Source organism: Castanea sativa, chromosome 5 (genome assembly GCF_040712315.1).
Source record: "Castanea sativa cultivar Marrone di Chiusa Pesio chromosome 5, ASM4071231v1".
Taxonomy (NCBI): Eukaryota; Viridiplantae; Streptophyta; class Magnoliopsida; order Fagales; family Fagaceae; genus Castanea; species Castanea sativa.
This window is the reverse complement of record NC_134017.1, coordinates 50,209,091-50,228,501: the sequence shown is the minus strand read 5'-3', so window position 1 is coordinate 50,228,501 and position 19,411 is coordinate 50,209,091. Positions and strand designations below refer to the sequence as shown.

Below are 19,411 nucleotides of genomic sequence, written 5' to 3'. Positions count from 1 at the left end.
GAGAAAGGGCCCATTGCTTTCTAAACTCCTTTCCTCCGTCAGCCTTTTGATCTCGTCATCTATGTTGCCGCCATCTTTCCAGGACCGTCCGTTTTTCCAAGGAAACGCCCATTTGTGAGTTCTCTTTTCTTTTATTCTATCTTTTATTTTTTATTTTTCTAGTTAGTAAACTCCATAGTGAGTCCGTCAACATAGGTTCTTAGAATGAATCTGTTGCTTGTAGGTAGTTAGATGTCTAGAGAAGTGACTAGTGAACAATCGTCAGTCTGCAAGGGAGCGGGCTACGACGGGGTCTTCCAGTCAAGTCACGAGCCCGAGGAGGGCTTCTCCTGGTCGTTAAAGAGGGAAACGTCAGCCCAATCTTCTGACGAGGAAGTGGAATGTTGTAGAGGAGAAGATGAGGAAGTAGTAAGTGAGGGCGAAGACGAGGGTGATGAAAGGGAAGAGGAAAGAGTGAGTGATGGGGACGAAAATGTTGGTGAGGAGGAAGAGGAGAGAGTGAGTGACGGGGGTGAAAACAACGGTGAGGAGGAGACCTTAGAGAGTACTTTAAGAGGCCTCAGAGATGACCGTCCTTTCATCCTTCCCAAGAAATGGTCTATCAACGAATTCCTACCGATGATGTCGAACAAGGTTTTCAAAACATTACATGACCGTTACCAAATTCAGGACGACATCCCCATCTGTCTCCCTAGGGAGCTCGAGAAATGTTATTTAGGGCAGACTGCGAACGTCGGCATGTACGATGCCATGTTCGCGGTAGGATTGGGGTTGCCACTGACGACACTTCATCCTCAGCTAGCTAATTTTTTGGGTTTATCTGTCAGCTAGATTGCCCTTAATGCTTGGCTGATATTCATTGGGGTTGAGAGTTTGTGGGGTCATTTGAGTGGCAGGAACCGTCAGTTAACTCTTGACGAGTTCTTTTGGTGCTATCGACCTCAACATATCGCCTCGTCCCAAGGGATATACCATTTCGCAGTGAGGAAGAAGGAGCTAAAGTTGGTGTCTGACATGCTCAATTCTAATAGGAATTGGAAGGGCAGGTAATTTTTGTCAAAGGGACAAACTAGGTATGCCGTTAGGAAGAGTGGAAGACGATGCCTCATTGCTTTGACAACACTTGGGCTTTTGTTAGGGATTCAAATTAACCCCATTTGCTTCTTCCTTTAGTTTATTTATTTCAAATTTCTAACACCGTCTATTCTTCTTTTCAGCTAGTGTTTGTCCACATATTACAGCTGAACAAGAAGACTTTATCCATTGGGTAACATCAATCCCATTGGACGAGCAGAAGTGTCGGGACCTGATTACACTCGACACTTTACACCTTTACTGCGGAGGTCCGAAGCCGACACCGATAGCTTATAGGTTAAAAGCCTATTCTCGTCGTCGTAACTATCCATTAGTTTATTCTGTCGATTTATTTTTGTCATTTCTTGTCTTAACTCTCGTTTCTTATCTTTTGTAGAGATGGAGTTAGCTAGGTAGAGGGTGCTGGTGTGGGCAGCTGTCGCCCGGAGGAAAGAAGAAGAGAAGAAAACAAAGGGGGAGGGGACGTCCTCGTCAGCCCCTAAGGCCATCGGGAAGGCGGCTAACAAAAGGAAAGTCGACGAGAAGGACGAGCGTCCTCCCAAGAAAACTGCCGTCATCCCTGGGGGCAAACACCCCAAGAAGTCATCGCCCTTAAAGCTGAGCCATGGAGCGAGCAAGGGGTTATTGACGACATCAAGCCCCGTCACTCAGGAACCTGTCAGTCACCTTCTTACCCATAAGGATTATGCTGTTGAGGTGATGGAGTCCGTCCTCATGAGTGAGGAAGTAGATCCTTGTGCTGAGCAAGCGATGGAAGAGCTGGAGGCGTCAGGCCTTTTCGACCTTGCTTGGGTTTGTTACTTTATTCTTCATTGGCATTTATGTTTTTTTATTATTCTATGTTCCTGAAAATATTTTCATCGCGTAGGCACTGGTTCGTATGAAGGCGTTGTAGGATAGGGGCATTGCCAAGGAGGGTGTGATTGCTCGCCTACATAAATGCATCGAGAACCTGACTGACGCCTAAAAGCAGTACAAGGAAACTCTCCATGATTTCAATAAGGAGGTGAAGGAGCTAAAGGAATAGCTGGAGGAGAAGGGTCACCAAAGGAAGCAAGAACAAGAAGCCAAATCAATAGTGGAAAAGGAGTTGAAGGCTCTTTTAAGCTAGATGGAGACAACCAGGATTGACGTGGTGGTAGAGTTTAAGGCTTTGCAGTCTTTTATAGATGCTTGCACCATCTATTATGGTGACATGTTCGAGGACTGCCTAAAATAGGTCAAGTCCGTCTATCCTAACTTGGATTTATCCAAAGTCATTATAGACAAGCCTCTACCGTCGACTCCTATGAGCGATACTATCTTTGAGGAAAGTGACTACCCTACCAAGTCTGAGGCCAACCTAAAAGATGATAGTGTCGTCCTTGCCCAACCTGCCATGGACCAGCTCGTCGTCATTCTGACCCCATTGGCCAATCCTCCTATTGCAAAAGACCTTTCTACTTAAGGCTTCAGGACCTTCCTCCTAAGAAAGACGAGAACCCTCAAGACCCCCCGGCCTCTTGAACTTAGCCCTTCTTTCTTTTTATTGTAAATCGGACTCAATTTCAAACAATGTTTGATGCCCGTTTGTTTTTGGGCTTTTCTTGTAATAAACTAAACTTTATTTGTAGTATTTTACACCCGTCACTTTCAGTATATGTGTTGCTTTTCATTTGGTGTGTATGTCTATCCACTGCACTTGAATGTATGTTAGGATACATTTGTACTTGGTAAATTAGGGCAAAGCCATCTACTTAAGGTGTCCTTACTGGTCATTTATTGGTGGGTTTGACTATGGATCCGTCCACTTATGGACTTAGTATTGACTTATCCTCGTGGGGTGAACTCGTCTACTAAGTTCCGAACCCGTCCACTTAATAAACTCGTCCACTTTGTGTGCCTACAATATTCATCCACTTTGTGGTCTTAGAAGTAGGTTTGTCCATTTTGTGGACTTACATTAAACTAGTGTACTTTGTAGACTTGGTGATAGGCTCGTCCACTTTGTGGACTTAGGCTCATTTACTTTGTGGACTTTGTAATAGTTTTGTCCAGTTTTTGGACTTATATTAAACTTGTCTACTTCGTAGACTTGGTAATAATTTTGTCCAGTTTGTGGACTTATATTAAACTTGTCTACTTCATAGACTTGGTAATAGGCTAGTCCACTTTGTGGACTTAGGCTCGTCTACTTTGTAAACTTGGTAATAATTTTGGCCAATTTGTGGATTTATATTAAACCCGTCTACTTCGTAGACTTGGTAATAGGCCCATTCACTTTGTGGGCTCGTCTACTTTGTAGACTTAGTAATAATTATGTCCAGTTTATGGACTTATATTAAACTTGTCTACTTTGTAGACTTGGTAATAGGCCCGTCCACTTTGTGGGCTCATCTACTTTGTAGACAGTAATAATTTTGTCCAGTTTGTGGACTTATATTAAACCCATCTACTTCGTAGACTTGGTGATAGGCCTGTCCACTTTGTGGACTCGTCTACTTTGCTGACTTATGGACGTAGTTTTGTAAGGGCAAATATGCACATTGGCTATTTCTTAATAACTCCTCTTATTGTGATGGATACATATAAGTAGAAAATTTTTCCGAAAAGAATAAAACCTAGCCCTTTGGGCTTAAAAAGTACTGTAGGTAAAAAGTAAACTAAGATAAATGATTGAAAGAAATAAACTGGAAATGAGGAGTAGTGTTCTTCATGTTGTCTTCTACTGGTAGTACTTCCTGAGATGCTCGGCGTTCCATGGATGGCGTAGCTTCTGCCCATCAAGTGTCTCCAAGTGGTAGGTGCCTTTCCTTAGCCATGACGTGATTCTGTAGGGTCTTTCCTAGTTTGGGCCGAGTTTTCCTTGCGCGGGGTCTTTGGCAGCGCCTATCACTTTTTTCAAGACGAGGTCTCCAACCTTAAAGTCTCAATGTTTGACTTGGGAGTTGTAGTGTTTGGCCATGAGGTCCTAGTATCGTGCGAGTCTCTGTTTGACTGTCGCCCTAACCTCGTTAACTAGGTCAAGCTGTAGATGTATGGCCTCATCATTCCTCCCCTCATCATGATTTTCCACTCTATAGCTCGTGAGCTTGACCGTAGCTGGGATGACCGCCTCACTTCTATATGTCAGTCGAAACGGAGTTTCTCTTATAGGGGTTCTGGCTGTCATCCTGTATGCCCATAATACGCTGGGCAACTCCTCTAGCCATACACCCTTTGCCCCCTCGAGCCGAGTTCTGATGATTCGGAACAAGGATAGATTCATGACCTCAACTTGTCCGTTGGCTTGAGGATGGGCAGGGGAGGAGTAGTGGTTCCTGATCCCTAATTGTGAGCAAAAGTCTTTGAAGGAGTCGTTGTCAAATTGCTTCCTGTTGTTTGAGATAAAGACCCTAGGGATTCCGTACCTGCAAATAATTTTCTTCCAAACAAAGCTTCGTACGTTCTTCTTTGTGATGGTGGCCAAGGCTTCAGCTTCTACCCATTTGGTGAAGTAGTCTATGCCGACTATTAGGAACTTCAGTTGTCTTACCACTATCAGGAATGGGCCCATGATGTCTAGTTCCTACTGGGCGAATGGCCACGGAGCTGTTATTGGGGTCAACTCTTCCGTCAGCTGTTTGATGGTGTTGCTGAACCTCCGACATTTGTCGCAGGCTTTGATATAAATCTGGGCGTCCTTCTGCATAGTCGGCTAGTAATATCCAGCCCGAATCAATTTATGCACCAATGACCGCGACCCTGAGTGGTTGCCACAGATCCCCCCGTGTACTTCTTTCATGACATAATCCATCTCTTTGGAGCCTAGACATCTCAGGTATGGTCAGGAGAAACCCCTCTTATACAGGACGCCCTTTATTAAAATGAATCGCTTTGCCTAAACCTTCAGCTTTCTTGCGGCTTCCTTCCCGTAAGGTAGCGTGCCGTCTTTCAAGTAAAAAGTTAAAGGAGTGGTCCAATTGCTTTTGGAACCTATGTCCTGCACATCGATGACACCTATCAGTGGTGAGAGCTGAATAAAGGAGAGTACCTTGTCGGGGGTGATCATGTATTCTGCTGATGCGGCCTTGGCAAGACGGTTGGCTTGCTCATTCTCTCCCTTTGGGACTTGAACAATTTTGGCCTGTAACTCGTTTACCCTTCTCTTTGCTTGCTCCAAGTACTTCTTCATCCTTTCGCCTTTACATTCATAATCACCGTTTACTTGGTTTGTGATGACCTGGGAGTCGCAATGGAGAACCATACTCGCGGCCCTTACTACCTTGGCGAGATCTAGTCCTGCTATTAGGGCTTCATACTCTGCTTTGTTGTTAGTAGTAGGGAAGTCGAGACGAATCATGCATTCGATCTCGTCCCCTTCTAAAGAATGAAGTACAATGCCTGCTCCACCAGCCTGTCTGTTGGACGACCCATCAGTGTGTATACTCTAGCGAGGAAACTCTTCTGCCCCCTGTTCTTCCATACTGGTAAACTTCGCGATGAAGTCGGCGACCACTTGTCCTTTTATGGTAGTACTGGGGCGATACTGTACGTCAAACTCACTTAGCTCTATCGCCCACAATGCCATATGCCCGGCAGCTTCAAGATTGCTCATTACTCATCATAGAGGTTTGTCAGTCAAGACAACGATGGTGTGGGCCTAGAAGTATGGCTTTAGCTTGTGAGCTGTCGTAACCAAAGCGAAGGTGAGTTTCTCCATTGGCGGGTATCTTTCCTCTGCGCCTCTAAGTGCCCGACTTGTGTAGTATATAGGTCTTTGCACCCTGTCTTCTTCCCTGACCAGGGCTGTGCTGATGGCGGTTGGGGATACTACCAAGTAAAGGAATAGCTCTTCCCTAGGCTAAAAGGGGCTCAACAACGGAGGGGATGAGAGGTATGCCTTCAGGTCTTCGAATGCCTGTTGACACTCTGTTGTCCATTCAAAAGATTTTTTCAGCGTGCGGAAGAAGGGTAGAGACTTGTCTGTCGCTCTTAATACGAACCTGTTCAATGCGGCTACTTTGCCGTTAAGGCTTTGTACTTCTTTCACGTTCTTTGGGGGTGTCATCTCTAGTATGGCCTGGATCTTGTCTAGTTTGGCCTCGATACCCCTTTGAGACAACATGAATCCTAGGAACTTTCCTCCTGTCACTCTAAATGCACACTTGTCTAGGTTGAGCTTCATATTGTAAGAGCGAAGGGTATCGAATGTTTCCCTGAGATCTTCCAAGTGATCATCCTCTCTTCGGCTTTTTACCAGCATGTCGTCGATGTAGACTTGAACGTTTCTCCTAATCTGCCATGCAAACATCTTGTTCATGAGCCCCTGACATGTTGCGCCCACGTTTTTTAGGCCGAATGGCATGACCTTGTAACAAAAAAGGCCCTAGATAGTTATGAATGAAGCCTTCTCCTGATCAGCTTCATCCGTTTTGATCTGGTTGTAACCCGGAAAGGGGTCCATGAAGCTTAACAACTAGTGCTGAGCCGTAGAGTCCACCAGGAGGTCAACTCATGGGAGATGGTAGCTATCTTTGGGGCATGCTTTGTTCAAGTCCGTGAAGTCTATGCACATCCTCCATTTTCCGTTGCTCTTCTTGACCATCACGACGTTCGCCAACCAGTCAGAGTAGTAAACTTCCCTAATGAAACCTACCTCCTGCAACTTGCAGACCTCTTTCACCACAGCCCGGTCTCTTTCTTGGGCAAACACCCGCTTCTTCTGACGTGGAAAGGAAGGCGACACATTCAGCCTATGCACCATGACTGATGGGTTGATTCCTGGCATGTCTTCGTGACTCCAAGCGAATACGTCCCAGTTTTCTTTGAGGAAAGTTATGAGTGCCTGACAGACCATCGGGCTTGCAAAGGTGCCGATCTTAGTTGTTCGTTCTGGTCCGGAATCATCAAGAAGCATCTCTTCAAGTCTTTCAACGGGCTTCGCCGTCGTCCAATGTTCTTCTATACTCATGGTCTGGAGATGGTCGTCCATTTCCATCATAGCTATGTAACACTCGCGTGTAGCTACTTGATCTCTTCGCAACTCCCTTACTCCAAAGTCGGTAGGGAATTTGATCATTAAATGGTAGGTTGAGGTTATGGCCTTCCACGAATTGAGGGTAGGCCGTCCTATGATGGCGTTGTAAGCGGACGAGCAGTCGACTACAAAGAATGTTACATTCGTAGTGATTTGCTAAGGATGGTCGCCCACTGTCATGGCCAAAGTGACGGTACCAAGGGGGAATACTCTCGTTCCACCAAAATCGACGAGTGGAGCGTTCGTTGGAACCAATCGCTCCCTACCAATCCCAATCTGCTGGAATGTGGGGTAGTAGAGGATGTTGGCCGAGCTGTCGTTGTCAACCATAACTCGGTGCATGTTGTAGTCTTTTGCTCATATGCTAACAACAATTGCATCATCATGTGAGTGGTGAAGATATCGTGCATCTTCTTCTGAAAATTTGATGAAAGGGTTGTCGATTAGCGCCATTTTGGGTACTGAACCCGTTAGCTGGATGTTCCGAACCATCTTGAGGTAAGTCTTACGGGCCTTTTTTGACGACCCAGCAATCGCGGTGCCTCCTACGATCATTCTTATATCTCCTATGAGTGGTCGGGGGTGCTCGTTCTCCCGTCGGGGAGCCTGTTCCTGTGGTGGGTCTATTTTCTCCTTGCTGACGAACCTTTCTTGCCTTCCTTGCTTGATAAGAGCTTCTATTTGTTGCTTCAAGTCATAGCAGTCAGTTGTTTCATGGTCGTGATCACGGTGGAAACGGCAATATTTGTCCCTTGACCTCTTGTTAGGATCTCCCTTCAGCTTGCCGAGAAAGGTTCGGGCTCTTTCATCCTTAATTTGCATCAGCACTTGGTCGATTGGGGTAGTCAGCGAGGTGAAGCTTGTGAACTTCCCCGCGGGTGGTTTAGAGCGTCTGTCCTCCCACCGTTCTCTAGTTCTAGCCATCTTCTGCTCCCTGTCTGGCCGTATGTCTTCCTGCCTTTCCCTTTTCTTGGGCTTCTCTTCTCGGGCAGTAGTGCATCTTCCACGTTCATGTACTTGGTTACCCTGTAAAGCACCTCAGACATGGTATTTAGGTCGTTCTTATATAGAGAAAATAGGAACTTACCCTTCCGTAGCCCGTTGGTGAATGCCGCCATGAGTATCTTGTCGTCTGCTTCGTTAATTGAGAGGGCCTCTTTGTTAAAGCGAATTATGTAAGATCTTAGTGTCTTGTCTTCCCACTGCTTAATGTTCATCAGGCATGCGGTGAATTTCTTATACATATGCCCCCCGATGAAGTGCGAGGTGAATTGGGCGCTTAACTCCTTGAAAGTACGAATGGAGTTGGGCGTTAGCCTGCTGAACCAGATCCTTGCGGGTCCCTTCAACATAGTGGGGAAGGCTCTGCACATGATTTCGTCCGACACCCCTTAAAGGTGCATCAAGGTCTTGAAAGACTCCAAGTGATCTAAGGGGTCCTTGGACCCGTCATAACTTTCTACCTGCAGCATACGAAACTTCGGTGGAAGGGGGAATGAACTAACAGACGCTGTGAATGGCGAGTCTGTTCGCTGGACTAGGTCATCAAGATCGCTAGACACCTGTCCTCTGAGGGCGTTCATCATATAGTCCATCCGTTCCTTCATCATCTGCATCTCAACGACTATGTGATGTGGGACAGTATCGGTGACAGATGGCTGGCTCGTGTCACATCAATCCGGTTTGCTTAGGGCGTTGCTACCCTCCAGCCCTTCTTGGTTCCTTCTCTTAGCGCTGGTGCCTTCTTGGTCTTCCTCCTGAATGTTAGCGCCCACATTCCATTGGCGCAGTTGTTCTTCCAAATCATGGTTTTGTTTGGTGAGGCATTCTACGACGGCGGCTAAAGTTTGGACCTATCTCTCGAGCGCGGTCGCGCGTGGTTCATCTCCTTGAGCGTTGTTGGTGGTCGTCATCGAGTGAGTAAATACCATGCAACTCTTTGTCTGGAAAGCGATAGCACGGCTTTTTAAGTCACTAATCTTTCCCAAAGACAGCGCCAACTGATGATGTTGAAAATCGTTAGTAAGCCACACGGTCCTTACGTGCCCTTGACAGGAACCTACACAACACAAAAGCTGAAAACCTTAAGAGGAGTACTGGTGTGGTACCAGCCAAAAACCCTCCAATGGTCAAATTAGAGAAATCTCTTGTTCTATAACTCTAGAGTACTAGAGTTAGGGTAAATTATGCGTACCTTGATTTGTGAGAGTTTTGGGGTATTTATAGTAGTGTAGGGTTGACATCCATGCCTTGGTCAAGAAGTTCTTTCCTTCTAGGAGAAAACCTCTTTGATTTGCGTATCTCCTAGAGTTCTTTTCTTGTAGGAGTCTTCTTGATTAGGGTTAAGCGTGCAGTGCAAGATGTCTCCTTATACACGGATGCGTAGAGATCAAGTAAGGCCATGTCAGATCCGACAGAGGTTTGCTTACCCTCTTCAGCTTGTCTTCGTCAGCTTCTGGCATCGTCACCAAGGTAGGGTTGTTAGCCTCAGTATGAAGCTGTAGACTCTATGATGTCGTCGTCTGTCATAAGCAATGCCGACAAGATTATTGTGTCCATTGCCTTTTCCTTCGTCATGGTTTAATTACAAAATTATCCTTATCAGAAGTGGTGCTACTTCTTTTTCTTCATCGACTGAGAAAGCTCCACCTTGCACATGGCTTTTGGTTTGGAGGTTGCTATGTGTGTAAGCTTGTGTGAGAGAAAATCAGGCTTTGTAGGATATTATTAGAAAGCTCCTTGTTTTTCTGGGTTTTCTTGCCAGGTTGTACATGAAATTGAAAGCCATCTGACCAAACAATTCAAAGAAAGACCACCACAGCAAAGGAGCCGCCGATTAATGCCGGCGCAAAATATGCTAAATTCCCTCATATCTTTTCCTTGCATTATTAAAATGGCCATTGGGTTTGGCTGGCACTCTCAATATTTGACTTTTTTTTTATTATTATTATATAAATACCACTTTTAAATTATATTTTTATGTTTTTAAATGTGAAAGGGATGATATGGGTCTTACCAACAAGATAATTTCTAATAGATAAAATAACAAAAAAATACTAAGACTTCAACAAGATAATTTCTAAGACTACAACATTTTACACAACTTGCCAATTGTTAGTAAAGGAAAAAAATGGTAGTTTTATATTTTTCACCACTCATAACATACTACGCGACGAATCCAAAACAAATTTGGACCCTGAACATCCACATTCCTCTCCTTTTTTTTTGTGTTTTTTTTTGTTGTTGTGTTTTTTCACTAAATGCAGATATTCAACATATAGATTTCATTACGGAGCAGGGTAAAAGGGCCAGCCCATACCAGGCCCAAGCTGAGCAGGTTATAACTTGAGAACCGGCCCAAGCCTAATAGATGCCTATCTGGTACACGTATGGCCCTGTCCATGGTAGGCAGAACCAAGCAGACCAATATTATTACCAGAATAAAAGGTAGCGCCTTGGGAAGTCCGGCTACTGAACATAAAATTAGACATAAGCACAAGTTGCTAGCACGTCATTTTAAAAATATTGTGAAAATATTATGAAAATGTTGCGGATATAACATTTCTTTTTTATGAATAGATACATAAATCTCTTTTATTAAAACCTTCTTAGTTATCCTCCAAAAAAAAAAAAAAAAAAAAAACCTTCTTTATTTTGCAAACACCAAAGCTTCTTTTTAATAATAAATATTTGTGTTTGGAGAATTAGAGATATAGACACTATATTTTATTTTATTTTTTTAAAGAAAGTACAATTGTAGATTTCGTGTTAAGGAGTTAGGTTTTTTTTCTTTGTCGTATATGAAAATAAATTTTTCTTTAGTTTTTCTTATTGGTGTTAATATTTTTTTTTATATGAGAAATTATATTATGGACCAGACTTAACAGAAGCAAAACACGAAAATCAAATGCAGAAGAAATATGCACATGTGCCCATAGAAAGAAATTGAAATCACCAAGATTATTTTGTACAAAAATATTAGATCTAGTCGTTATCACTATAGTCGAATGAGCTAATAAAGTGGCTGGCAATTATGGTGAGAGGAGGATCCTGGATCTGACTAATAATATCGATAAATAGAGGATACAAAACAAAAATCTGGCTATGATGATTAATGGAGGTCACTAGGGCTGTCTTTAGTGGCGGAGAAAGTAATTTTTTCTAGGGGCCAAACTAAATATAACAAAACTAAATATAACAAAATTCTTAAGGTTGTTTTTATTTATAATTTTTTAAAAAGAAAAAAAATCATGACATAATTCTTGATTAATAGGATATTAGAGCATTAGTATTTAGTGGTTTTAAATTACTAAAATGCTATTTTTAGTAACACAAACTACAAAAATTGTGCTGCATCAATGAAGATATATGTAAAACTTTTAACTCTTGAGCTACAGTACACAGCCATCTCAACGGCCAAATACCACAATTTTCAAAAATTTGTAGCAAAAAAACATTGTTTCGGAACTAAATAGGGAAATACCACTTTTCTAGAACTCAAGTTTCATAAACTCGAGTTCCAAATGGTACTCGAGTTTATGAAACTCGAGTTCCTCATCAGTTCCGCTACCGTGGCACTGCTGAACTGGAATTTGTGCGATTAAAAAAAATAATGTGGTACTTGAGCTTGGTAAACTTGAGTTCCATGCAACACAGTACTCGAGTATACCAAGGTCAAGTACCTATTATAAATAAAAGTTTGTTTATATTTATTTCTATGGTACTCGAGCTTGTTGAGCTTGAGTAAACTCGAGTTCCTCATAAGTTTTTTTTTTTTTTTGGATAATCGACAAATAAACATAAACATTAGTAGCTTTTTTATGTTTTTATTTATTTAAATAGAAGCATTGTGAAATATAGAGATTTTAATTTCAAAATGTGAATTAATTTCAACATTAATGAACACTGCTCACTGTTTTCTGCATAAACTATTTCTACGATTTTGAATAAATTATTCTCTGTTCACTATTTAAAAAATTGTTCACTGTTTTCTCATAAAACACCTAGTGAAATCGTGTTTTCTAAATTTAAATGCCAAATCACTATGCTTTTTCATGTTTGAATTTCACAATAATCGAATTTATTTTTCTGCATTGATAAAATCTATTTCTACATTAATAAAATTTGCTCTCTACACATCATGTTTACTGTATATTCGAATTTGCTTACTTGCATTCATAAAATCTGTTTTCTGCATTAATTAAAATTGTTTATTGTTTTCTTATAAAAATTGTTCACTGTTTTCTGCATAAACTATTTCTACGATTTTGCATAAAATTATTTTCTGTTCAACATTATTTAAAAAATTGTTCACTCTCTTTTCTGCATAAATCATTCTCTATTCACTATTTAAAAAATTGTTCACTGTTTTTTCATAAAACACCTAGTGAAATTGTGTTTTCTAAATTTAAACGCCAAATCACTATGCTTTTTCATGTTTGAATTTCACAATAATCGAATCTATTTTTCTGCATTGATAAAATCTATTTCTACATTAATAAAATTTTCTCTCTGCACATCATGTTTATTGTATATTCGAATCTGCTTACTGCATTCATAAAATCTGTTTTCTGCATTAATTAAAACTGTTCATTGTTTTCTCATAAAAATTGTTCACTATTTTCTGCATAAACTATTTCTAGCATTCTGCATAAAATTATTTTTTTTTCAGCATTATTTAAAAAATTGTTCACTCTCTTTTCTGCATAAATTATTCTCTGTTCACTGCATAAATTGTTCACTGTCACATAGATAGAATCATGGTAGAATTTGTAAAGTTTTTGAATTCTAGTCACCCTGATCATCATGGCTACTCTTATACCACTACTCAGCAAGAGTACAAAGGTGTACAGAAAAAAAGTTTGTTTTATTATATATGCTTTAAATTTTAAAGATGATTTTCTTACAAAACATTTTAAATGGACTTTACAAAAGGACATTGATAGAAAGGCTTTGGAATTACATCTTGTTAACACCAGTGCATTTATTGAAGCATCTGGTTGTCAACTCCCTAGCATGGAGGTTGGAGATTCAAGCTCCACAAAGACAGAATCATAGTCTCCACAAGACAAAATCAAAGACAACAGTTTGTTTTCAAGTTTATAAAAGACTGAAGTTTTTATTCAAGTAAGATTTTACTAGTTTTTGTTTTTATATTCCATACTTCATTTTAACCTTATTTTGAATATATCTATTTTGCTATTTACTCTCTTTATTATCTATTTTATCATTGTTTATGCTTCCATATTACTGTTGTGCTCTCTCCTGGGTAGTCATTGGTATTAGAGCATCCAGATCATAAAAAACCTAATGAATAGTGAATAATTGAAATGACATGAGGTTTTCCAGCTTGTATTGACATGACAAGACCTAATAATTGAAATTATAATGCTTGGAACATGAAATGAGGTTATAAATGCACCATAATAATGATCTTATTTCTACCCCACTAACTTCGTAGATTGACTAAGCTATGAGTCACAACGCCTTAACATCAAATCGTACAATGCGAAACAAGTTTGGATCTACTTCAACAAATGGATTATCACAAGTTCCAGTAGATCAACAACTACAAACATACACAGACCACTATGGAGGGAAATGGGTTGGAAAGAAGACAGATTTCCTTAATATGCCAATATACACGTACGAGAGTCTTGGAAGCGTTAGGCACATCATGGTCAGCAAACCTACAAAACTAAGTACAGATACCACCGCAATAGAGTTCACCGTAGTAAAATCACCATGGTCAACCCTATACGAGAAAATGTGTGACTTGGAGGTGTATTGTCGATGGCATGGGTTACGAGTTCCTAAGGCATGCTCAGCCGAGTTACCTAAAAATGAACTTGCCAACATACTTGCTCGTCTTGAACAAGAGAACAATCAAATGCAAAGACGATTAGACCGTTTTCATGCAATCCAAAATGCTAGGAAGCATCTAAAGGGGAAGGCGCAAGAGCGAGCCATCAAGTTTATTAATGAAGTTACTGCGTTAGATGATGAAAGAGATATTTCAGACTTCTCAGATTCAAGTAATGATGATTTCCAAAAATTTCTACCTACGAACATTAAACGTTGTTGTTAATGTCCATCATTGCTACACTGATGTTCGCACTACTGCATGTGTTGCTCAACGATTTGGTACATTCTTTGATTTTCCATTGAGTTTACACGATTTTTTTGATTCAACGATTTCGAATTTTTCAACAAATTCGGATGATCAATACATTAGTACATAGTTTTCCATTTAATTTTCACAATTTTGTACATTTAACGAATCCAAACTTTTCAACAAATTTAGACTATCTGTACATCTAATTTACACAATTTTATTTTGCACTTTCAAGATTTTATACATTCAATGAATAAATTTTGTTTTTTACAAATTCAAACGATCTGTACATCTAATGTACACAATTTTCTCTTGAATTTTCACGATTTTGTACTTTCAACAAAATTTGATAGGCCAAAAACGTATTGACCCCTAATAATTAATTAATTGATTAATTAGTCAAGTTTATTAATTAATCAAATTAACATGCAAAGCGCGTGGTAGCACAAACAAATCACCAATTAAACTAAGTGCAGCGAAAATTATATTGACACGGTGATTTGTTTACAAATAGGGAAAACTAACACGGCAAAAACCCCACCGGATGATTTTAAAGGTCACCACTCCCGAGAAAACAATGAACAATTTTTATGATAAAACAATGAACAGCTTTAATTAATGTTGAAATTAATTCATATTTTGAAATTAAAATCTATATATTTTACAATGCTACTATTTAAATAAATAAAAACATAAAAAACTTTCTTATGTTTATGTTTATGTTTATTTGTCGATTATCCACAAAAAAAAATTATAAGGAACTCGAGTTTCAAGGTACTCGAGCTCAACAAGCTCGAGTACTATAGAAATAAACATAAACATACTTTTATTTATAATAGGTACTCGACCTTGGTATACTCGAGTACTATTTTGCATGGAACTCGAGTTTACCAAGCTTGAGTACCACATTATTTTTTTTAATCGCACAAATTCCAGCTCAGCAGTGCCACGGTGGCGGAACTGATGAGGAACTCGAGTTTCATAAACTCGAGTACCATTTGGAACTCGAGTTCTAGAAAAGTGGTATTTCCCTATTTAGTTCTGAAACAGTGTTTTTTTGCTACAAATTTCTGAAAATTGTGGTATTTGGCCCATCTCAACTGTTAAAGCAAAATAATCTATTTTATTTGTCCTCTCATTAAAACAATTTTTCTTTCCTTTTTATTTTCTGTCTCTTTTTTTCTCTTCCAGTTCCACTCACTCTCTTTAGTTCACAAACGCAGACTCACTCTTTACCCTTTAATTTTTTCTCTCTTCCTCCACTCTCGCCCACCAAGCCCCATCCCTCCATCTCCCCCGCCCAACTCTGACCAATCTTTCTTCCTCCACTCGCCGTTGACCCAAGCCCTAAGCCGACCCATTGCTGATCCAAGCCCCAAGTCAAACCAAGCATGATTACCACACCGCAGAGTTCGTGGTGGGTTTCGAGTTTGTCTGGTTGGGTTTTTTTGGATCGGTGGTTTTAGTGGTGGTGTGGGTTTGTGTGGTTTGGGTTGTGTTGAATGTGTGGTGTGGGTTTTGGTTGTGGCAATGTTAATGGTTGGGTTGGTGGTTTGTTGATTGGGTTGCTGTGGTGGGTTACCAATTGGTTTGCAATATGGGGTTGTTGGGTTTTTCATGGCTGTGGCTGTGGCTGTGTGGTGTTATATTTTTTTTTTGTTTATTTTAGTAAATATATTATTTTATTGTGTTGTATATATTATTTTAATGTCTTAAATGATAAAATAAACTATTGATGTTGAGTATTTTGTAAAATGAGGTGATAAAACAGATAAATTAAGTTTTTTAAGGAGCTAGGGGTGTTTAGTAGGAGTATTTAAATAATAATTTTTGTTATTTAAACAACAAAACACAACATGTATTTTCATAACACTTTTTTACTCACATGAATTTTCAATAAACTTTAACAACGTTACTAGAACAATATTACCAAGTGTCTAGCTTCACTCATGCAAACATAACGTTCTAGAGAAAGCAATATATTATTTCTTCAATTCTCATCTTCGAGCCTTTTTAGGAGCGTGAACACCTAAAGTTTCAACATTTGAAATATTAAATGATAACTTTTGACCTTTGAGCACTTTTTATCTTAAATTATGCATCAATTGTGAATAGTTTTCCCTCAAATTTACTTATGTTTTGAAATTTGAATATTAAATTTTATACACCAATTATATATATATCCCTTTTAATAGAAATGGTGATATTATACGCTAGTTATATATCCATTTTTCCACCAGTTTGAAATAGAATGAATTGAAGTGATGAAGAAATATACAGAATTACAAATAGAAAGAAGTGGAAAGACATCCTTACCTTCATTATCAGGAGTTCGCCCTAGCCCTGCTTGTGCTGCGGCGCTCAAAACTAATAAGAACATAATAAAGGTAATGTAAGGAAGAACCATTGCCATCGTCTGCTTCGCTGAGTAGGTATTCCACGAGCTCTGCATTTGAATTACACAAACTATGATATATAGGTTTGCCGGCCTTGGTGGGGAGAGCTAAGAAACAAAGTTTCATTCACCTAAAGGAGAGGGTTTGACGAAAACTCCAAGGATGGAAGGAAAAAATCCTTTCTCATGTAGGCAGAGAAGTGTTGATAAAGTCGATGATACAGGCCATTCCCACATACACTATGAGTTGTTTCAAACTTCCAAAGGGTTTGGTGAAGGAGTTGGAGGTTCTGATTAGAAAATTTTGGTGGGGTTATAACGGTGATAGTAGAAAGGTTCATTGGGTGAATTGGAAGCGCTTATGCGAGGCCAAAGAAGTTGGGGGTTTGGGATTCAAAGAGATTGAGAAGTTTTATGACTCATTATTGGCTAAGCAAGTATGGCGCATGATAAACAACCAAAATTCCCTTTGTCACAAGGTGTTCAAAGCAAGATTTTTCCCAGACTGCTCAATCCTAGATGCCAAAGACTCTACCATTGGTTCCCATGCATGGAAGAGTATTCTAGGAGCTAGAGATGTGATTCGTAGGGGTATGGTGTGGAGGATAGGGAATGGGCAAGATGTTAGAATAAAAGAGGATAGATGGCTTCCAATTAAATCCAATAGAATTACTATATCACCCCTTACTTCTGTCCAGCCCGACACTAAGGTGTGTTCCTTGATCAACCATGAACTCGGAATGTGGAAATCTAATGTGGTGGAAAGGCTTTTCCTCCCCCACGAAGCTGCCATGATTTTGGGAATTCCATTGAGTCTTAGAATGCCTCATGATGACATTACATGGGGTCTTAACTCCTAATGGTATTTTTTCAACTAATAGTGCCTATAAGATGCTGGTTGCCTTGGACAATAGTGGTGAGGCTGGTAGCTCTTCCCCTGCTCCCCAACTGAAGTTTTGGAAGAGACTTTGGTCTTTGAGGGTGCCGAACAAAGTGAAACATTTTTCCCGGCGTGCATGCAATAATGCTCTCCCCACTATGGCTAATCTTCAGCATAGACATATCAGCATCACTGCCCTCTGTGAGTAATGCATGACCGAACCCGAAGACACTTTTCATGCACTGTGGGCGTGCAGTAAGTTGGATGAAGTCTAGCGCACTCTGTCTTGGACTCTCCCTGCTGCCCAGGCCCGCCCGCTGTTCTTTAAACACTTTATTGGATTGTTTTTTTGCAGGTGAAGGACGATTTCAGAAAAGAGATATTCATTATGACAGCATGGACAATTTGGAACCGTCGAAACGCTTTGAAATTTGGGCGTCCAGCGATACCGGTGTCCAACATCATCCCAAGAGCAGGTGCACTTCTTCAGGAGTTCGTGTAAGCCCAAGACTCTCCAGACGAGCCCCCATCAATCGCGGTATCACCTCAGTGGCACCCTCCAGAGTTTCTGCAATACAAAGCCAACTTTGACGCTGCGGTCTTCAAAGCAAGCTCTTCTGCTGGGATTGGCGTGATCATCCGGGACAACAGGGGCGAGGCAATTGGTGCTCTCTCAGTCCCAACCCCCCTCTCCACTTCAGTTGCAGTAATGGAATTGATGGCTTGTAGAAGGGCGGTCCTCTTTGCCAAGGAAATTGGGCTTCGACAAGTAATCTTTGAAGGTGATTCTGCAGTGGTCATACAAGCTGCCCTCCAAGGCAATTCAGCGTCAGCGGAGTATGGAAAATCATCGACGACATTAGGATGTTAGCAGCTGATTTCGATTTTTTTCACTTTAATCATGTCAAACGCAACTGTAATGTAGTTGCCGATGTTCTTGCCAAGAAAGCTAAAGGCTTAAGGGATCTAGTTGTTTGGCTAGAGGATGTACCAGAGGACATTTTTCCTCTCCTTTTGTTTGATGTTCCCTAATAAAGTTTTCTCCCCTGGGCATCGTGGTCTGGGTTCTCAAAAAAAAAAAAAAAAAAAAAAACTATGATATAATATTATCAGATAATTGCTTCAAGAAAAAAATATCATCATATAATTATTGAATTTGAACGTACGTTTAAGGGTCCTAAATGAATTTTATGAAGTGGCCCTTGCTTATAGCTTTACTTCATTGATTAGTACATATCAGACCAAGTGCCCGTTTGTTTGCACTTTCCAAGTGCAAAAAGTGTTTTTTGAAACCAAATATATAATATATGCATTTGGTACCCCAAATAAAACCTGTTTTTTGAAAAACGCTACTTTTTGAAATGTGAAGCAATTTCACTTTAACACACCACAATTCTTCACAGTTTTTGCAAAAATGGAGTGTACTTGACTTGAAACTCACGCACACAACAATGGAGTGCACTTGGCCTGAGAGCTTACCTTCTATCAAGAAAAAGGCAATAGAAGAGCTTGTTCAAGGCCGTGATATTGCAATTCAGCTATGTTCTTTGCTTAATAAGTCAGCTGGAGACAACAACAACAACAAGCCAGCCCCGGCTGATGATCTTGTTCTGAAAATCTTGAAGTCCTTTGCTAATATGTGGTGGAGTGTGTGGGGCTTTGTGTGGAGGAAAGTATAAGAAAAGGAAAATAAGAAGATGAGGAAGAAGTGATCGAGAAAAAAGTTTAAAGAGTTTTTGGGTTTGGGTAAAGCAACGTGGAAGAAAATATAGAGAGTAGGAATACAGATTATTTCACAGCTTCTTTTTCACAACTATGATGTTAATAGAATTTTATTTTACAAATATTAATTTTAAATTAGTATTGTGAAAATATTGTGACATTTTATTATAACTCTAAATTTTTTAAATTAGTACTATTTTTCTTTAG

General features: G+C 40.2%; 1 protein-coding gene and 1 pseudogene across 1 annotated transcript; one reads left to right on the top strand and one right to left on the bottom strand.

Moving 5' to 3' along the window:
• Positions 1-16,620, bottom strand: part of LOC142636670 (putative leucine-rich repeat receptor-like serine/threonine-protein kinase At3g14840) — a 38,998-nt pseudogene extending 22,378 nt beyond the window's left edge.
• A 197-nt stretch (positions 16,621-16,817) lies between these two features.
• LOC142635356 (putative mitochondrial protein AtMg00310) lies at positions 16,818-17,462 on the top strand. Its single transcript, XM_075809530.1, has one exon. The coding sequence runs from the start codon at positions 16,818-16,820 to the stop codon at positions 17,460-17,462; it is 645 nt and encodes a 214-aa protein (XP_075665645.1).
• The last annotated feature ends 1,949 nt before the right edge of the window (positions 17,463-19,411 follow it).

Excerpts from the sequence above, each read along its gene's own strand:
- LOC142635356 (XM_075809530.1), top strand. The coding sequence starts at position 16,818 with ATGATACAGGCCATTCCCACATACACTATGAGTTGTTTCAAACTTCCA.